At 40.3% G+C, this 18,767-nt stretch overlaps 1 protein-coding gene across 6 annotated transcripts in view; it reads right to left on the bottom strand.

The window, feature by feature from the left end:
* The window catches only part of UHRF1BP1 (UHRF1 binding protein 1), a 71,887-nt gene that overhangs the window by 25,253 nt on the left and 27,867 nt on the right, over nt 1-18,767 (bottom strand). For 5 of the 6 annotated variants that reach the window (XR_006733482.1, XR_006733481.1, XR_006733483.1 and 2 more), the window contains exons 2-13: nt 17,807-17,969; nt 17,667-17,705; nt 16,516-16,607; nt 9,476-9,665; nt 9,027-9,167; nt 8,409-8,579; nt 7,195-7,387; nt 2,637-2,723; nt 1,941-2,111; nt 1,121-1,260; nt 598-739; nt 151-344 (exon numbers count right to left, since the gene is read on the bottom strand). Coding sequence is in view for 3 of the 6 variants with exons in the window: in XM_045543535.1 (XP_045399491.1) it covers nt 151-344; nt 598-739; nt 1,121-1,260; nt 1,941-2,111; nt 2,637-2,723; nt 7,195-7,387; nt 8,409-8,579; nt 9,027-9,167; nt 9,476-9,665; nt 16,516-16,607; nt 17,667-17,705; nt 17,807-17,969 (1,723 nt within the window). In the remaining 3 variants the exon portion in view is untranslated. The remainder of the gene's footprint in view (nt 1-150; nt 345-597; nt 740-1,120; nt 1,261-1,940; nt 2,112-2,636; nt 2,724-7,194; nt 7,388-8,408; nt 8,580-9,026; nt 9,168-9,475; nt 9,666-16,515; nt 16,608-17,666; nt 17,706-17,806; nt 17,970-18,767) is intronic. The other variant, XM_045543536.1, reaches the window with a different exon arrangement.

The following is an 18,767-nucleotide window of genomic DNA, read 5'->3' as shown; positions in this document are numbered from 1 at the left end:
CCCCATTATTAATACACATGTGAAAGACCATTTGGGCTGTAAAACTGTTTTCTTACTTCCACCAAACAGAACAGAACCATGGATTATAGCCATTGGAAAAATGTAGCAGTGGCTACCAACAGGGGACAAAAGTCTCACTCTCTCCCTTACCTTCAACCGGAAGGCATCCAGTCGGATGTCCAAGTGTTCATCTTTCTGGCTTGAATCTTCCAGCTTGTAGATAGCTTTGAACTGCTCTAAGCTGCGGTATAAATCCAGGCAAAAGAGGTTTCCCCAGAGCAAGCTCACAGGATCCATAGTAAATGTCAGACCATTTAACTGAATGTAGAGATTGGGACAAGGAACTAGAAAGCAGAGAAAAAAGCAGAATCATCATATGCAAAGCAGCAGGTAGACTCTTACTATCTAATATTTATTTTATTATCAAGAGAGCAAAGATATACATTTACACAGGGCAGAGTTTTTAACAAAGGTGTGCTAAATTAACTCAAACATCTAAAATTCCTAACAACAAATGAAAATATAAGTAGTGACTCCAAGGCTAACAATATGAAAAGCATGAGCTAGACAGAAGAAATGTTGAGCCCAGGTGCTTACCTGGAAGCTGCTGATTATCTGGGAAGTAATACTCTGTGAATTCAATATGAATGGCAGAGACCTGAGTGGGTAGGTTGTGGAGTTTCCGACTGCAGGAAAGGAGTGTAGATGGCTTCTTACTTGGCTGTCCAGCTGTAGAAACCTAAGCAATCACAACTTACTGTTAGCATCTATAGCAATACCCAGAATAGGACTCCATTTCTGCTTAGGAAGTATAAGGCCACTACTATCCTTCCAAAGTCTGTCACAGGGAATACAGTGCTTTTCAGACGTATTCCAGGCATTCTCACACCTGCCTCACACTATCCACAAGCTAGTTTTTTCAGCGGGAGGTAGGGCATTCAGAGGAAAACTGGGAGAATTCCCAAGTCCTGATCTCAGCAGCCATGCTCAGAAAGAAACACAACCTACCCAGAAGTGAGGTAAACAGTCCCTGAATTCGACAACTTTGTTCATACTGTTCCAGATGCCTTCCAAGCGAACTGTTCCACCCCTTTCCAACCATGTTGCTTCATGTCCTCACCTGGTGGACGTCTAGGTCATCCACCCGTACTACTATGCAGCTAGAGCGCAAGCGATTCCATGCTGGAGGCCAAAAGGAAGCCTGTCGATTCTGAGAGGGGCTTCTCTCAAGGGAGTTCTTTCGAGGACTAGAGAGAGAATCTAAATAAAAGTAAGAAGGTGGGAAAGAGAATCAGATACATTCAATTCTCATTATTAATAGAATTAGGAAAGAAAAAATCCTGAAATTATTAATACTACATGTAGGAAAGAAAGCTTAACATGTCTAGCTCCTGGATGGAACTATTAATAAAAAACTATATTCTCCCTAAGACAAAGGCAACATCCTACTGAATAGAGATGACGACAACTTCTCTACAACATTGCAGTTATCCCTGGGGATAAAAGTCACTGATGTCTCTCCATGAGATACACTGGGCTAATTAGTGAGTCCATTGCTTTATCTCCACTGGTTATTCAAAGATAATAATTACAGGAGGTGGCTCAGCACTTTGGGAGGCTGAGGCAGGAGGATTGCTTGAGCCCAGTAGTTCAAGACCAGCCTGAGCAACATAGCAAGACCCCATCTATACAAAAAATAGAAAAATTAGCAGGGCACAGTTGCATACACCTGTAGTCATAACTACTTGGGAGGCTCAGGTAGGAGGATAGCTTGAGCCCAGGAGTCGGGGCTGCAGGGAGCTATAACCATGTCACTGCACTCCAGTGGGAGCTATAGAGAGAGACCCTTTCTCTTTAAAAAAAACTAATTAATTTTTTAGAAAAGATAAATGGTAAGAGGCTAAGCAACTGGAGTCCTCCAGTTGTTCCTCATAGCCCACCTGCTTTCCTCCGGAAGGGAGAGTCTACCCCCAAGTGCCAGGGTGGTTTCAGACCCATCTCCTCATGCCACTTCTCCATTTTACTCTGAAATTCCATCACCAGCTTCTGGGCCCACTGTCCTCGGGTCTCCATGGCCTCACAGTGCCGTACCCAGTGTTTGCAGCTATCGCCTAGTCAACAAAGAAGCAAGAAGATTTTAGCCCAAGATCATGATCCAACATTCCAATTTTCTCTTCTGTCAGTATAGTCATAGTTCAGAATCTGATTCCTCACCCCCAATCCAGGATTCCCTGGATAAAGCAAAATTATCCAATGAGAGCTCCGAAGTTCTGGATTCCATATGTGATTTTTCCCCCTAAGACTCCCTAAAGGCCAGCTGCTGACTGCTGCCATCTTTGACTATGGACTACTGGAGAGGCTCTGAAACTAGTGGGAGTGAAGGATTGAGAACAGAATCAACAGCAACATCTCAGGCGTTAACTCCCCTCCCACTTCCTCTCATCACTAATAAAGAATCAATAGTGGACCCTGTAGGTTTCTAGATGTCCTCTTGAAAAGGGATATTCCCAATGCTTCTCTGAGCATATGCTGCAATCCCCTGCACCCTCCTGCTGAGCAGTCAAGGATAAATCCAGGAATCTGCCCTCCCTATTTTGAGCTACGCTAGAGCTGACCCCATCCAGAATTCTCCTAACCTGCCCAGTGGAAGGGGTAATAGTCAAATGCCATCTTGCGGAAGGTAAGCTGCATGGCACCGCCTGTGAGTCTGTTCGCAGAGACACCTATAAAAGAAAAATACAGGTGAACAGCAGTGGAAGGAACAGCCAAAACATCACCTGGAGCACTTAAATCTCCTGTTGAGGGCCAGCTGTAAAGCCAAGCTGATAACACAGTGCAGCTCAAAGGCCTTGGTATCAGGTGAGTTGCAAAACTGAGGCCCTCTTCTTTTGGGTTACAACAGCTAACCCACATGCTCTAAAACTACAGTCCCCAACCCCCTGGCCTCAGACCAGTTCCGGTATGTGGCCTGTTAGGAACTGGGCTGCACAGCAGGAGGTGAGCAGCAGAGGGAGTGAAGCTCCATCTACATTTACAGCTACTCCCCTTTGCTCGCATTACCGCCTGAGTTCCACCTCCCATCAGATCAGTCACTGTCTCCCATCACCCCCAGATAGGACCATCTAGTTGCAGGAAAATAAGCTCAGGGATCCCACTGATTCTGCATTATGGTGACTTGTATAATTATGTCATTATATATTGCAATGTAATAATAATAGAAATCAAATACAGAATAAATGTAATGCACTTGAATCATCCCAAAACCCCACCCCACACCACCACCCCTACCCTACCCCATCCATGGAAAAACTGTCTTCCATGAAACTGGTCCCTGGTGCCAAAAAGATTGGGAACCACTGCTCTAAAAGACCCAAACAAAAGTATATTCCATTATCTCCGTAAATGGCTGCCATATTTTCAGAAAGGCAAAAGAAACTGCAAAACTCAGGATTCAGGAATTCCAATTCAAGCTTTCCTACAGACACACTCTACAAACTTGACTGACTGGTTCCCCCAACCCTAACAGTATTAATACTAGTGTTGCCATCCTTCAGCACAACACCTGAAGAGGTATAACCCAGATTCCCAAAAAACAAGAACCCCTATTATTTCCTTTCATATCCTGGCCTCAGAGCTAAAGTTGTGATATTAGACAATCATTATATTCTGTACATACTAAGTACCATGGAATGCTAAAAATACTGCACAAACACCAATGTTATAAAATAAACATATAAAATATTGTAGGTAAATTGGAATTTTTAGCAATAAGTCAAATATTGCATTATGTTTATCTTGACTCTACATTTAATTCTTACTAAATGAATGAACTTTCCATGTTTCTATCATATCTCTCCAATTAGACTAAAGAACTGTAAAAGCAGGAACTATTTCTTCTACAAATGTGGAAGGGTGGTATTTCCACCCTGTCCCCTACTAGTGTATCTATCATAGAGCCTTGTAAGCAGCAGATGTTCAATAAATATGAGGGAAAACACCACAGAAATGAGTTCAGGGAAATATGATGGAATCCCTGTGGAAGAAAGGGGATGGAGGAGGAATAAGAAAATTTTTTGGCTCACAGGCTTTATACTGAGAGAAAACAACTTTTAAAAGGCAGGTGATAACTCTTTTCGCCATCAATCACCAACCTTCCCTCTGAAACCTGAAGTCTAAGCTGATCCAGTTTGATTTTAAGAGACAGTGTTGTCCCACCTCAAGCCAAGCTGACCCCAATGACCGATCCAATTTCTAATAATTTTACCTCTAACACCATGCGATCAGTGAGCACATGCTAGTCAGCAGTCCCAAGATCCCAGCTATCATATCCCTTAATAAAAAAAGCAGCAGATGTAGCTTTCAAGTAGTTTCTAGAGCAGCACTGTTCAAAAGAATTTTCTGTGATGATAGACATGTTCTATGGTTTATATATTATATTGAGGACTTGAAATGTGGCTAGTGCTAATGAAGAACTAATTTTAATTTTAATTTAAAGAGCCACATATGGCTAGTGTCTACCATATTGGACAGAGAATTCTAGAGCAATCATATCTAATAAAAATATTAATAAAATGTGAGCTAGGCTTGGTGGCACACACCTGTAGTCCCAGCTACTCCAGAGGCTGAGGCAGGAGGATCGCTTGAGCCCAGGAATTTTAGATCAACCTGGGCAACACAGTGATGCCCCATGGCAAAAAAAAACAAAAACCAAAAAAAGAAATACAATGTGAGGCACATAAGTAATTTTTTTTTTTCTTTTTGAGACAGAGTCCGCTCTGTCACCCAGGCTGAAGTACACTGGTGTCATCATAGCTCACTATAACCACAAACTCTTGTGCTCAAGCAATCCTCCTGCCTTAGCCTCCCAAGTAGCTGGGATTACAAGCACATGCCACCATGACCAGCTAATTTTTTTCTATTTTTAGTAGAGACGGGGTTTCGCTCTTGCCGAGTTCATGTGATCCCCCTGCCTCAGCTTCCCAGAGTGCTAGTATTACAGGTGTGAGCCACCATGATCAGCCTACATAAGTAATTTTAAATTTTCTAGTAGCTACATGAAAAAAAGTTTTTTTAAAGTAAAATTAATTTTAATAATATGTATTATTTAAACCAACATACCCAAAATATTATCATTTCAACATGCAGTCAATATGAAAATAATTACTGAGATATTTAACACATTTTTGTGTACCATATCTTTGAAACCCAATGTGTATTTTACGTTTCAACATCTCAATTTGGATCAGTCACATTTAAGTGCCCAATAGTCACATGTGGCTAGTGCCTACTGTATTGGACAGAACAACTCCAGAGAATTTTAAAGCACTTTCTGTACCACCTAGTTCTCCCTTTCCCTTTCTCCCCAAACCCAAGGGGAAGAGTCAAAGTTATAAGAATTCTACCTGTTCTCTGCCCCTTCACAAAGTAATACACCACACCTGGATACGGTAGGCTGGGAATTATCCCCATATTTTAAAATAGCTCATCTAAAACGTCCTTAAATTCCACCAAATAGATTAATTTAGTTTAATAAATAAATGGTACAGCTAGTCATTCATATCTTAGTGTGAATTACAGGACCCTGGCACTTGAAAACAGTTTTATACATCCCCCATGAGACAATAGGATAAAACTCTCAATAATGTACTCTTAATTAAGACTTCTGAAAGGATTAAAAACAAGACTAACTAACACCCAAAGCCTTTAGGTAACATTTGGAAGAAATAACCAAACAAAATAATAATTGTTTTAGTAGTGAATTTCTAAAATGAGTGGGTGGCAAATTATCTCCTGTGGTGGCAAAGGCAATCTTTATGTTGTCATCGCTTGCTTCTTCCCTCTCAGAATGAAAGTTGAGAGGGGTTGAAATCACTTCAAGACCAAGGAATAGCTAAGAAGGAGAGGCAGAGCTGCCAGCACCCCCAGGAAGAAAAGAACCGGTAGGTCTCCCAAGGAAACTGAGTCTAGGTCTTATTTAATATTAAAAGGCAAACACAACCTTCAGAAAAGATAAAGCAGCAAGAGAAAACTCTACCATATGTTAGCATTAAAACCAAGAGCTGGTGGCAAAGGGGAGTATAAAGGGAACAACAAAGCCTGGACGTGGTGGCTCAAACCTGTAATCCCAGCACTTTAGGGAGCCAAGGCAGGAGGATCACTTGAGGCCAGGAGTTCGAGACCAGCCTGGGCAACAAAGCAAGATCCTGTCTCTACAAAAAATTTAGTAAGTTAGCTGAGCGTGGTGGCACACGCATGAAGGAGGCTGAGGTGAGAGTATCACTAGAGCCCAGGAGTTCACAAGTGGTGGGAGCTATGACTGCACCACTGCACTCTAGCTGGGCAACAGAGCAAGATGCTGTCTCTAAAAAAAAAAAGAAGAAAGAAAAAAAAAGGAACATAGAGACAATATTGAAAAAACAAGCAGCAGAGTCATAATACTTAATATTTGCCTATAATTAAAATCCTCCAAATTCAGCATATTATCTCATTTGAGACTACTGAGATAAATGAGTAAGATGTGATTTAACTCAATCTTTGAGGTGAATGAGTTAAGATATGGTTTAACTCAATTTCACAAATGAGGAAACTCAAAGAGGTTAAGTGATTTCCCCAAGGCTCATAAAGAAAAATGAGTCAATTACTTTTTTTCATTCTGAATAAATGTGTATGTGTATATAATACCAATTACTCTGAATATGACAAGAACACAAGCATAACCTCCTCTGCTTGGGAAGAGCACATTTACACACCATAAATATTTAAAATGACTCAAAAATCTGAAAATTCTGAGGTTTCCTATAGTTGAATTAACTTTCCTAAAATCTTACTCCAGTAAGTAAGTAACCTCTCAACCTCTGGCAAGTATTAGCATTGCCCAAGGGACTTTGGGGAGGAGGGAAAAAGTTCACACTGCCACTACCTGAACTCCACTCCTGAAGATTTTGATTTAGTAAGGTTTGGGGAGAAGCCCAACTTCTGTATTTTATAAAGTGTAAGAAATGGTTCTACTGCATTCTCAGGGCTGAAGAGCATTGCCTCAAACTAACCACAGGAGGGCTGAGGCCCAAGAATGCCTGTAATTAAGGGAAGCCAACCACAGTACTCCACAGCATCTCTGCAAAAGAACGTTCATTTCCAGGCTTTCCCCAGAGATAGACAATGATATGGAACACCCAGCCCAGGCTCATGGGGTACCTGGCTCTCGGGACTGGCTATCATCACAAATGTGCAGGTCCAGGCGGGAGATGAGCAGATGGTAGGAGGACTCTTTCACATCAAACTTCTCAAAGTACTGGCTGAGGCGACTGCTGCTGCTGTTGCTGTTGGCCTGGCTGCCACCAAATGCCTGGGCCCAGGACTGCTGGGCACTGGGAGCAGGTGGAGTGATCTACACACGATAGAGAGAAAAACAAGAAGTCCAGACCCTGCGAGGCTCCTTTACAGGCTTTAAGCTTTAGTCAGCCTGAATAAAACCAGTTTAGGAAGATGCCCCTTGACTCTCATAAATGTTTGCCTGGTAAATCACTTAGATTTGTCCCAACTAAATAACCCAAACTCCAAAAGCCTAATTATAATTAGCCCAGTAACTGTCAGATCACTGTTCTGAGGTTTGAATTGCCCTCAAGCTCTTGCCCACCAGGACTTAGCTGACTGATGCTAAAACACCTCCTCTAGGACATCTTCCCTAAATGCTCTCTTTCAGCCTGGGTAGTTAGATGCCTCTTTTGTGCTCTCATGGCAGAGTGTTTACCTCTACTCTGGCACTAATCAGACCAGACTGTAATAACTCATTTATGGTCCCTTGTTCAAGACAGTGAGAGCCTCCAGGACAGGAACAAGAACTTATTCCAGTTTTCCTCTCCAGTGGTTCACACTGTATACCTAACACACTGGGGGTACCCCATGAAAAGAATAAATGAAAAATGGGAGGTGCAGGCAAAGCCTATGAACTCCCAGAAGTAAATAACAATTCCCCCAGCCGGGCACGGTGGCTCATGCCTGTAATCCTAGCACTCTGGGAGGCCAAGGTGGGAGGATCACTCAAGGTCAGGAGTTCGAGAGCAGCCTGAGCCAGAGCGAGACCCTGTCTCTACTAAAAAATAGAAAGTAACCAGACAACTAAAAATATATAGAAAAAATTAGCTGGGCATGATGGTGCATGCCTATAGTCCCAGCTACTTGGGAGGCCAAGGCAGGTGGATCGCTTAAGCCCAGGAGTTAAGGTTGCTGTGAGCTAGGCTGACACCACGGCACTCTAGCCCGGGGCAACAGGGTGAGACTCTGTCTCAAAAAAAAAAACAAAAAACCAACTCCCCCAAATAAAGTCTAGATCCCACCTACATTAGTACAAGTTAGGTCTGGCCTACTGTCTCCCTAGCCCCACCAAGGGTGTCTGTTTTGTCTCTAACCTGTACAGGTTCAGGAGCCAGGCTCTTTCTTTGCTGGGCTGACTTCTCCATGGCTTCACTCAGCGACTCTGCATACTTCATCATAGCTTTTAGCTGTGAGTCAGTTAGCACCCAGAGCAGGTCATCCAACAGGAACATCAGTTTGGAGGCTATCACGTTGCAATCTTTGGTCTATGGGGGCGGGCCACAAAAAACATGGGGTTTATCACCTTGTATCATTCCAACTCCTCAAAGTGACTGATGCCCAATCAATTTCAGAGGTGGCTTTTCCATCTCCAGTATGTGAAAGGAAAGCATCAAGCACTGCGGAAAGCCAATTTCTTACAAAACTACTAAAGTTTGCTTAATTAACAAAAAGCAGCCACAGTTACCTGTCAGCTGCCTATGTCAGTGACCCTACATATAGAAAAAAAAAACCTGATTTCCAAACTAAGCAAACAGGGAGGTGGAAATGTTCTCTTACTCGTTGATATTAGGCAACATTGAATTGCAGGCCCTCCCACTTCAACTGTCATTCCAGAGGTCAATAATATACCAAATAATGAAAGAATACCAACTCCCAGTGTGTCTAGGAGAACAAAAGATAGACATTTTCAAGAGGACAGAGAACATACTCACTCTTCTCTTGAGGGCTATCTGGATTCTGCCTTGGTTGGTAATAAGCCTCAATGGAGTGGTTACTGGGTCCTGATCACCATTGTCTGTAGCATCTGCCTCAATTCGAAGTGTTTGCCAAGTTATTTCCTTAAATGTTAAAACCTGAGTGAAAGTAAAATCCCTTAGTTCTGTGGATGAAATTAACCAAGAGGCAGGAAGACCAAGGGAAAAGCACTGGCAAGGTAGAGACTCTCACCATTCTCAGCTGGGATCCTAACAACAGGAAGAAGCGACTCAGAGATCCATTAAGTGAGGGAAGGATGTAGCAGTAACACTGAACAGAAAGGATTCTGGGGTTCCCAGGAATGCGGAACATTTGAGAAAATCCCAAAGGCAAGAATAATATCCTTTAAGAATCAGTCCTACTTTGAATCCCCCCATTCTCTCCCCTGACAATGACAGGCTGTTACCTCTCCTCGGTGGGGGTCAGTGATGCGAGTGAGGCGAAGGTCACTCTGCTGCCAGCTGGGGTTGACACTATAGCCCTGGAGCTGCCACAATTCAAAAGAAGCATGAAAGGCCTTGGAATGAATCTTGATGGTGATGGAATTGACCATGATGAACATCCCCTCCACCACCTTTTCAGCAAAGCCATATTCACTGCAACAAATACGGTACACCAATGATCAGAATCATGTGAGACTTTCTGCAGTCTTTACACCAGAAGACATCAGTTTAACACACTGACTGACACGCTAGAAAAAAAACTTTTTCCAAGGCCATGATGTTTTCTTACAAAAATAGAATAAAAACTCCAAAAACAAAACAATCCTTTCTAATTTAATGAAAAATTTAATGCAAAATGAAATTTATTGACTTCTATTCATTTAATCCACGTTTTTAGAATTAAGTTGTCCATATTAATTGTATTAATAACAATAAGTACATCACCAAGTAGGATTTTCACAAACCAACTACAAGGTTTTGTCCAGGTTTTGCTTGGCTGGGCCCAAGTGATCCTCTTACCTTAGCCTCCCAAGTAGGTGGGATTATAGGTGTGTGCCACTATCCCCTGCTAATTTTTCTAGAGACAAAATCTCACTATGTTGCCCAGGCTGGTTTTGAATTCTTGGGCTCAAGTGATCCTCCCACCTCAGCCTCCTGAGTTGCTGAGATTACAGGCATTAGCCACTGCACCCAGTTACAGGACTCTTTTTAATAGGAATTGTTTTTTTAAAGAATGGAATAAAAGAAAAAGAGCTGACCTAGAAACAATCTCCCTCCTATTAGAAAGAATAAATTGATAAATCTTTTTATAGCCCACAAACTACCTGAATAAATATTTAGATATTGTCTGTTAAAGGAGATATAACTACAGAAAGAAGATATAAGGTTTCTATAAAATTTTCAAAGACGAACGATACTCTGCAAAGGGAGTGGAAAGATAAAAGAAGTACAGGCAAGTGAGTAAGAAAGTTTTCTTTTTTTCTTCTTTTTAGAGACAAGGTCTCAATCTGTGGCCCAGGCTAGAGTAAGACATTTAATATTGTGAAATCTACTCAAGAACAGTCCCACCTCTACCCTGACAAATACAGTTGTCTCTTGGTGTGGGGGGCAGGGAGGAGGATCGGTTATAGGACACCACTCCCTGCCACCCCACAAATACCAAAATCTGCACATACTCAAGTCTGCAGTCAGCCCTGAGGAACATGTATATATATATGTATATGTTTATGTATATGTATACACACACAGGAAAAATCGGCCTGCCAAGTATATGGTTTCTGCTGACCACCACCACCCTGCTCTCCTGCCCACAATATTTTCTATCCTCATTTGGTTGGGAAAAAACCCTCTTGGACCCACACAGTTTAAACCTGTGTTGCTCAAGGGTCAACTGTATTTCCCAAAGAGCACAGCTGTATTTCCACAGTGAGAGGCCAGAAATGGCAAAGGGAGAAGAATAAAGGACATCTTAAAGGCCCTCTAGATGTGGAAAATACAGCAATTCTTGTCATGTAGGTGAAATCACTTCTCACTACAAGAGACAAAAAGGAGGTCTGGAAATTCAAACTGAAAAAAATATATGTATTTGCAATTTATATCACAAAGGACTAATATCCCTAATGTATAAAGAACTTCAAAAAACTGAGAAGAAAAAGACCAAGAGCCCAATAAAAATGGGGCAAAGTATGGACAGTTCAAGGAAAAATAAATGAAAATAGATAATAAACATAAAATGATGTTTAAGCTCACTTATAAATCAAAACAACATTGAGGCTCACTTGATTTATTTATGACAAAAATGACAGTGCAGCGGGTGAAAAGATGGCCTTTTCAATAAATGGTGCATCGTCAGTTTGGGGATATCCATAAAGAGAAAATAATATTGACCTCTGCTTCACATCAAACAAAACAAAATCAGTTTCATAATAGATTGGAGATCTAGCCGTGAAAAGTCAAACAATCAAGGTTTTAGAAGCAAACACAGAAAAATATCTTCATGTCTTAGGATAGGAAGATTCCTTCAACAAGATACAAGTGCTAACCACAGTGGGGAAAAAAGATATATTGGACTACATTAGAATTAATCATTTCTATTGAACAACAACAACAAAAACCTATGAAGAGTGACAGATACCTTCTACCAGGTACAAAGTAGACGATACCTCCCACACATGTATCTAACCAAGGACTTATTTCCAGAAAAAAGAATTTCTACAAATTAATAGGAAAAAGACAAACAACCTAAAAGATAAATGAGCAAAACACTTACACAGGTGCTTTGTGAAAGAGGATAACCAAAATGCCAATAAACCAATCATCAGAAAAATGTAAACTAAATTCATAATGTGGTACAACTACACACTCACCAGAATAGCTAAAATAAAAAGATAGACAATACCAGGTGCTAGCAAGGATATACAGCATCTGGCACTTTTATGCACTGCTAATGGGAAAAGCAGTACAACCACTATAGAAAACTGTCTAGAAGTATCTATGAAAGCAGAACCTATATACAGCCTATAACCCAGCAAGACTACTGCTAGGTATATATAAAATAGAAATGTGTACATATGTTCACCAAGGGATATGTACAAGAATGTTCATAGCAGCACAGTCTTTGGTGTATGGATCGATGGGTTTTGACAAATTTGTCGAGTCATGTATCAACCATCACAGTCTTGAGAGAGAACAGTTCTACATACCAACACTACACTTAATAGCCAGAAACTAGAGGCATACCAAATGTCCATCTACAACAAAATGAATAAATTGTGGCATAATCGTGTAATAGAATGCTACACAGTAATAAGGATTAATGAACTACAAATATACGTAACAACACAGATGACTCTAACATGTTGCACTAAAGTAACTAGACACAAATGACATTCTATACATTTATATTTACATAACTTTAAAAAAAACAGACAAAACTAATCCATGATGTTTGAAACCAAAATAAAAGTTATATTTGGGGGTAAGACTAGAAAGAGCACAGGAGGCTTCTGGGTTCTGGAAGTAGTCTGTTTCCTGATGTAATTTTGTAAGTAATCACTGAGCTTATGATTTGTGTACCTCAATATGTTAAACTTCAATATAACTTACAAAAAACTGCACTGAAATATCACATCATCTATCAGATTAGGCCAAAATCTTAAAGTTTGACAATATTCGCTATTGGCAAGGCTCTGGGAAAAGGAGAACTCTCTCACACTGCAGTGCCTATTAAAATTACACATACATTTGCCCTTTAACCCAGCAGTCCCACTTCTAGGACTCTATCCCAAAACATGCTAGCAAAAAAGTAGAAACAACCCAAATGCCCATCTATTGATGAATAAATAAAATGTGGTATATCCATACAATAGAATATTATTCAGATATAAAAAGGAACAAAGTATTGTTACATGCTACATGACTGAACCTTGAAAACATGCTAAGTGAAAGAAGCCAACCACAAAAGACCACATAATATATGATTCCATTTATATGAAATGTACAGAATAGACATAGAAAGTAGATTAGCGGCTAAGGCAGGGGAGAATGAAGAGTGAGTGACTGTCAATAGGTACAGGGTTTCTTTTTGGGTGATGAAAATGTTCTAAAATTGATTGTGGTCATGATTACACATCCCAGTGAATAGACTAAAAACCACAGAATTGTACACTTCAAATGAATCAATTTTATGATATGTGAATTATATCTCAATAAAGCTGTTTCCTAAAATACGCTGCCTAAGTGACTTATGAACACAGTCACTAATTGCTGAACCATTTGTAACAGCAAAAAACTTGGAAATAATCCAAATATCCACCATTAGAGCATGGTGTCTCCATAAAATAAACTTATTCTGCAGGTACAAAAAGTAATAAAGAACATCTCTTTTTACTTCTATGGACTGATCTCCAGAATACTTTAAATGAAAAAAGCAATGTGGAAAAAGTATTTATATGCTAGTAAGGAAGGGGGTGGTGACAATACAAATACATATACAGTATATATAATGTACCTTGTTTTATAGTTTTAACTTCAAAACTATATAATTTTATATAGTTAAAAATAAATTTTAAAACAGTCTAAATAAAAATTAAAAACAAACTCAAACAAATGAGCCTTTCTGTATGTCAAATTGGTATTCAACCATATAAAGAATGATTTCAAGTGATTTTAAAACACATTATTTTGAGGCTGGGAATGGTGGCTCACACCTATAATCCTAGCACTTTGGGAGGCTGAGGTGAGAGTATGGCTTGAGGCCAGGAGTTCAAAACCAGCCCGGGCAACATAGCAAGACCTCATCTCTACAAAAAATAAAAAAACTAGCTGGGCATGGTGGTACATGCCTGCAGTCCCAGCTACTCCGGAGGATGGCTTGAGCCTAAGAGTTTGAGGTTGTAGTGAGCTCTGATGATACCACTGCACTCTAGCCTAGGCAACAGAGCAAGACCCTGTCTTACAGAAAAAAGACAAAAAAAACCACCGCAGTATTTTGACCATACACCCCCTAATGCAACATATTGTAAGGTTAAAACTCATATATACACATATCTATTGCATTCCATAATCTTATTGATAGTTATATTAGTTTTGTTGTTCTTTGAAATTTGAAAAAGTAAATCATTTGTTATTTATGAATCAAGATTCAGTGTATGAATAAAAAACCCACAATGTTAAATCCAAAAAGTTAACTCAAAACTCTTTTATTTGAACTGAGAAATATCAGGATATTGTCATGATTTTTCTCATTCTTAACAATACCTTTTTCCTAGCACTGGACATTAAAAAGGCCTTAAAACAATAACAACTCAATGAACACAATTTTGTCCAAATGATAGCCTCTAAATAGCATTTCTCTAAAGGGAATCAGGGATCCTTGGAGAAATGTCTGGTTTCAGGTCTAGAGGAAAAGATGTCTAAGAGAAGCCTCAAACACCTTGTTCTATTTAAAAACTAGGAATATTACTGGGGTCTTGTCAAAAGGACACAGGAGTTCATTTAGAAAAGTTCACAGACAGGGAGATCTAAACATTAAACAGAATAATGACTGTAAAGGTATGGCATACAAAAAATATTTTAAAATTAAATGTAAATTCAGGGCTAAAAGATATAAAAAGTAAAAGCAGGTAAAAAGGATGTAAAATGGGCTGGGCGCAGTGGCTCACGCCTGTAATCCTAGCACTCTGGGAAGCCGAGGCGGGTGGATCACTTGAGGTCAGGAGTTCGAGACCCACCTGAGCAAGAGTGAGACCCTGTCTCTACTAAAAATAGAAAGAAATTAATGGGCCAACTAAAAATATATATAGAAAAAATTAGCCAGGCATGGTGGCACATGCCTGTAGTCCCAGCTACTAGGGAGGCTGAGGCAGAAGGATTGCTTGAGCCCAGGAGTTTGAGTTTGCTATGAGCTAGGCTGATGCCACAGCACTCTAGCCCGGGCAACACAGTGAGAGTCTGTCTCAAAAAAAAAAAATAAAAAAAAAAAAAAAAGGTTGTAAAATGTAAAAGGAATATAAAATAGTAAACCACTCTGCAAAAGTTTGACAGTTTCTTAAAAAGTTAAATCTTCCCCTACCATACCACTCAACCATTCGATTCCTAGGTATTTAGCCAAGAGAAATAAAAGCACACAACCACATAAAAATTTGTATATGAATGTTCACAGCAGCATTATTCACAATAGCCAAAAAATGGAAATAAAATCACCATCAACAAGTGAATGGATAAACAAACTGTATATCGGTGCAATGGAATATTACTCAGTGCTATGGTCCAAATGTTTATGTCCCCCCAAAATCCATCATATGTTGAAACCTAATGCCCAATGTGACAGTTTTAGGAGATGGGGACTTTAGAAGGTATTTAGGTCATGAAGGTTTTACCCTCATGAATGGGACTGATGCCTTTATAAATGAGGCCAAAGAGAGATCCCTCACCCCTTGGAAGTACCAAGAAAATAAAAAGGGCAAAATTGAATCAGGTCAAGCCTTTCATCTAATTATCAGATTAAATGAGAAACATTTTAAATGATATCTTGAGGATATCATCAGCAAAATTCAAACTGAGGGGAAATTCTTTAGAAAAAATTATCTAATTTCTAAAAAGAATAAATGGTATATTAAAAAATATCTGCTGGGAGCTATATATAATTAAAGAGCTTTAAAAGACCTATCACCCAAATGTACAGTGTGGACCTCATTTGATACACACTGTACTGTTAAAAAATAATTCAGGAAAACTGATTATGAAATAGGTATTCAATAATATTAAGGAATTCTGTTAATTCTTTTGAATATGAGTAGTATTGTTTTATTTCAAATCCATGTGTGTTAAAGACACGTGATATGGAAATATTTACAGGTGGAATCATATAGCATCTGGGATTTGCTTTCAAAGTACTATAGTGGGCCGGGCGTGGTGGCTCACGCCTGTAATCCTAGCACTCTGGGAGGCCGAGGCGGGTGGAACGCTCGAGGTCAGGAGTTCGAGACCAGCCTGAGCAAGAGAGAGACCCCGTCTCTACTAAAAATAGAAAGAAATTATCTGGCCAACTAAAACATATATAGAAAAAAAATTAGCCGGGCATGGTGGCGCATGCCTGTAGTCCCAGCTACTGGGGAGGCTGAGGCAGTAGGATCGCTTAAGCCCAGGAGTTCGAGGTTGCTGTGAGCTAGGCTGACGCCATGGCACTCACTCTAGCCAGGGCAACAAAGTGACACTCTGTCTCAAAAAAAAACAAAAAAAAACCAAAGTACTATAGTGCAAGCCTACAAACACACACACACACACACACACAAACAAAAAGTGGCAGAGAAAAATAAAAATAGAATGGCAAAATGTCGATAATTGTTAAAGTTAGATCTTCAGTTTATAGGGGTTCATTATACTACTCTCTCTACTTTAGTATATGCTTTTAAATTTCCATAATAAAAATTTTTATTTTTTAACAAAAAGGGTAACTGGAACAATTAATATATTGGAAATAACAGAGCTCAAAGCAACTAACCTCTGTCCTGAAGCCAGGGCAATGGGAGACTGTCCATTGGGGGGCCGAGGATCCTCACAGGTCTTCATCTCCACTTCTACCTTATCCAGACACTAAAATAAAATTCATGGAAAGCTAAGCATCTGCATAAAAACACACACAGCACAAAGGAAGACAGCATAGATTGAATCTTATTCCTTTCTGTGCTCCTGTGTCTAGTTTTGTGCTACACCCACAGCAGGCAGACAATAAATGTTTGCTGAATAAATGAACAAACTAAAATGCAAAGAGAGGCTTCATCTTCCCCATTCAATTTCCATTAGCAGTGGAACCCCATGACAAGCATACGATGAGCTCATAGCAGAAAGACAAAACACAAATCCAAGTTACAGGGGTACTACTATTTCTGGGGATTCCAGTGTTTGGGATAAAGATATGCATCAATCAGTTCCTGAAGGGCTTTGAGCTGATAGTCACCCAATAGGCAACATAAGCTAAACTTCCAATTTTTCCTCTGACATGATTCCAAGGGAAAATAGCAAAGTCTAGGGTAGAGTCTAGGCAAAAAAAATGTTATATATAAAGTCCAAAAAAACAACTCAGGAGTCCTGAGTCTTGTGTCTCAGTGCTAATTCCTATACTGCACAGCAGTTCCAGAATAAGCCCAGACCATAATCACTCTGTGTCAGAGAGAAGCTCACAGGGCCATAAAGAAGCACTCACGGCCGGGCGCGGTGGCTCATGCCCGTAATCCTAGCACTCTGGGAGGCCAAGGCGGGTGGATCGCTCGAGGTCAGGAGTTCGAGACTAGCCTGAGCAAGAGTGAGACCTCGTCTCTACTAAAAATAGAAAGAAATTATCTGGCCAACTAAAAATATATATATATAAAATTAGCCGGGCATGCTAGCGCATGCCTGTAGTCCCAGCTACTTGGGAGGCTGTGGCAGGAGGATCGCTTAAGCCCAGGAGTTTGAGGTTTCTGTGAGCTAGGCTGACACCACGGCACTCACTCTAGCCCGGGCAACAGAGCGAGACTCTGTCTCAAAAAAAAAAAAAGAAGAAGCAGCACTCACCACTTCCAAAATAGTCAGCCTATCATCTTCTCTCCTATCTTTTAAAAGCCTATCCCAGCCACCCCCATGTGATTACTTGTAATGAAGAAAGGCCATTACCAAGCAAATTGGGTGTGTCTTCAACTTTGTCCACTGGATCTGAAAGAGGAAAGTAAAGTATCAGGGCTGTGGGAGCTGCCCCTCAGGAAGCCAGGACTGCTGACCATAGACAGCAGCAGCACCCTGACCCTCATTCTCACCCGGATGGAGGCCTTGTTGCAGTAGACCCGAGTAATGGCTAACCAGGTGGGCAACTCCAGCACATTCTGTAGAACCTCTTCATCCAGCTCTAGGTTGGTCAGCTGACCCTCCCCTTTCAGAGTGCTCAAGTTGATTTTGTCTGGGGAAAGATTCTTAGTGAACCTGAAAAGAGTGATGGTAAGAAGCTATTATTTCCAGGGGAATCCGTTAAATGGGCATTATAGCCAATAACACTGCTAAATTTGGAAAAAAGAGAACATTAAAAAACAAAATATTTTTTTAAGGCTAGTCAGGGGAAACAGTGGGAATGGAGAAGAAACTAAGATACCTGTAAGTGGCTGTAATCAATTAGTTGTAAACACCACTGCACTTGGACCAGCCATAACTAATGACCACACTATCTCTACAACACGTAAGATGTTAGGTAAGACCTATCTTTCCACTTAGGATTACGTCATTATCCTGCTCCAGAACCTACAATGGGGATCCTGGGGAAATGGCTATAGAAGTGACAACTTAGCCTTTTGATATAATATTGCTGAATCTGCACATAAAAACACACAGAGCAACTAGATAGCCAGACACAAAGTCCATGGATAACATTTAAAACAAAACAGGAGATAAAGTATCCTCATAAATCTCCACATACAAACAGGTGGGAAAAAACCATCAACAGCCACAAGACATGAGTGCTATAAGCAGTTGTCTAGAACAAAGTAGAGGGAAGCAAAAGGGCATCTGATGAACCTAAGAAGAGCCAAGACAACCAGTAAGTATTAAATGAAAAGCAACGTGGGCCAATCTGAGAACAGTAACTGAAACTGGGAGGGGTGTTGTCCACTGCAAGGGATCCCTAGTGAGAGCCCAAGGAGCTGGAGCAGTCTACCCCTATAAACTCAGGAAACTATCCTTCCAAAGTTCCTTCCTAGGAAAGGATCCAGACACAAAAAAGAATCAAAA

Source organism: Lemur catta, chromosome 2, assembly GCF_020740605.2.
Source record: "Lemur catta isolate mLemCat1 chromosome 2, mLemCat1.pri, whole genome shotgun sequence".
Lineage (NCBI taxonomy): Eukaryota > Metazoa > Chordata > Mammalia > Primates > Lemuridae > Lemur > Lemur catta.
This window is presented reverse-complemented; position numbering and strand designations above follow the sequence as displayed.